The sequence below is a fragment of the Calidris pugnax genome, unplaced genomic scaffold, assembly GCF_001431845.1.
Source record: "Calidris pugnax isolate Ruff unplaced genomic scaffold, ASM143184v1 scaffold486, whole genome shotgun sequence".
NCBI classification, from domain to species: domain Eukaryota; kingdom Metazoa; phylum Chordata; class Aves; order Charadriiformes; family Scolopacidae; genus Calidris; species Calidris pugnax.
Window position 1 is genome coordinate 71,250 of NW_015091332.1, and position 1,205 is coordinate 72,454.

At 59.2% G+C, this 1,205-nt stretch overlaps 1 protein-coding gene across 1 annotated transcript in view; it reads left to right on the forward strand.

Annotated features, from left to right (window-relative positions):
- The window catches only part of ULK3 (unc-51 like kinase 3), an 8,453-nt gene extending 7,579 nt beyond the window's left edge, over nt 1–874 (forward strand). The window contains exon 14 of the mRNA XM_014960979.1: nt 698–874. Coding sequence (XP_014816465.1) covers nt 698–874 — 177 coding nt within the window. The remainder of the gene's footprint in view (nt 1–697) is intronic.
- Nucleotides 875–1,205: the final 331 nt, after the last annotated feature.

Genomic DNA, 1,205 nt, shown 5'->3' on the forward strand with positions numbered 1-1,205 from the left:
CGCTCCGGCGAAGACACGGCCAGATCCGGAGCTTTGGGAAGCAGGAAAAGACTCCATCCCCTTCCCCCAGGGGTTGGGGGGGTGGGTGGGTGGGTGACAGAACTCGGGGTGCCCCCCTCCCAAGGCTTGGTGTTGGAAGAGCGAGGTTTTGTTGGGGTGGGAGGGGGTTTTAGGGGATGATGGTGATGCTCTTCTGCATCACGGGCATCCGAAATGTCACCCCGGGGATGGAGGCACCAAGCGAGCAGTCCCCAACCCAACACAGATGTGACAGTGGCCTCTGTCACTCGGGGTGGCTTCGGCAGCCACCCGGCAGCTCCAGCCTCCTCCTCCCATCCCTGTCAAAGCCATCGGTGATACCCAACCCTGGAAAAGGTTATTCCCACCCAGCCAGCCCCTCCAAGGGGGTTTATTTTCCCCCCCCACCCCACAACCTCCCGAGCATCGCTCCTGGGTCCAGATTGTCACCCAGAAAGGGACACAGTAGGGATGGAAGGTGGGTTTCTCACCCTCCTTATGCCCATCCCGTGGATTTTCTTGGTGATGTGCTCCTCTTTTTGGGAGAAGATTGGGGAAAGCCAGGTGGGGGTGCAGACCCCCATCCCGGGCACTTTCCAGGGGATGTATCCCAAGATCCGGACCAGCAGAGTGGGGTGATGCCACCCCTTGCTGGATGGGGCCACCCCTTGTCCCCCAGCAGCGCCTGGTGGCAGGTTTAATTGACCACGAAGAGAAGGGACCCCTTCAACGGAGATTCCCCCCCCCCATCCCTCCATCCTTCATTTATTTCCGCGCTTTAACGAACGGCTCATTTAAGGCTTTGGCCGTTGGGGGAAACCACTCGCCCCGCGCCCACCAGCAGAAGGTGGCCTGATCCTTCCCCCCCCCCACCCCATTATGGGGTGCAGGATGGTGGGACCCCCCCCCCCGGGGGGGTTATTTCGAAGCCCAGCTGCTGGCAGAGATGCTCCAGCAAGGGCTGAATTCGGGCAAATCCACCCCAGACCTGGCCCTATAGGTTAGGGAATTATATAGGGGGTTTGGAGCGTGGAGAGAAAAAAAAAAATATAAATATATAGATTTTTCTGCTTTCATTTGCACTAATTCTTTAAGGTTTGGAGCCCGCGTGCAGGCAACTGGGATGCTCGGCCGCGGGGATGCTGGGGGACCTGGTGGTGGGGGATGCTGGAAAAGGGGGTGCCCTG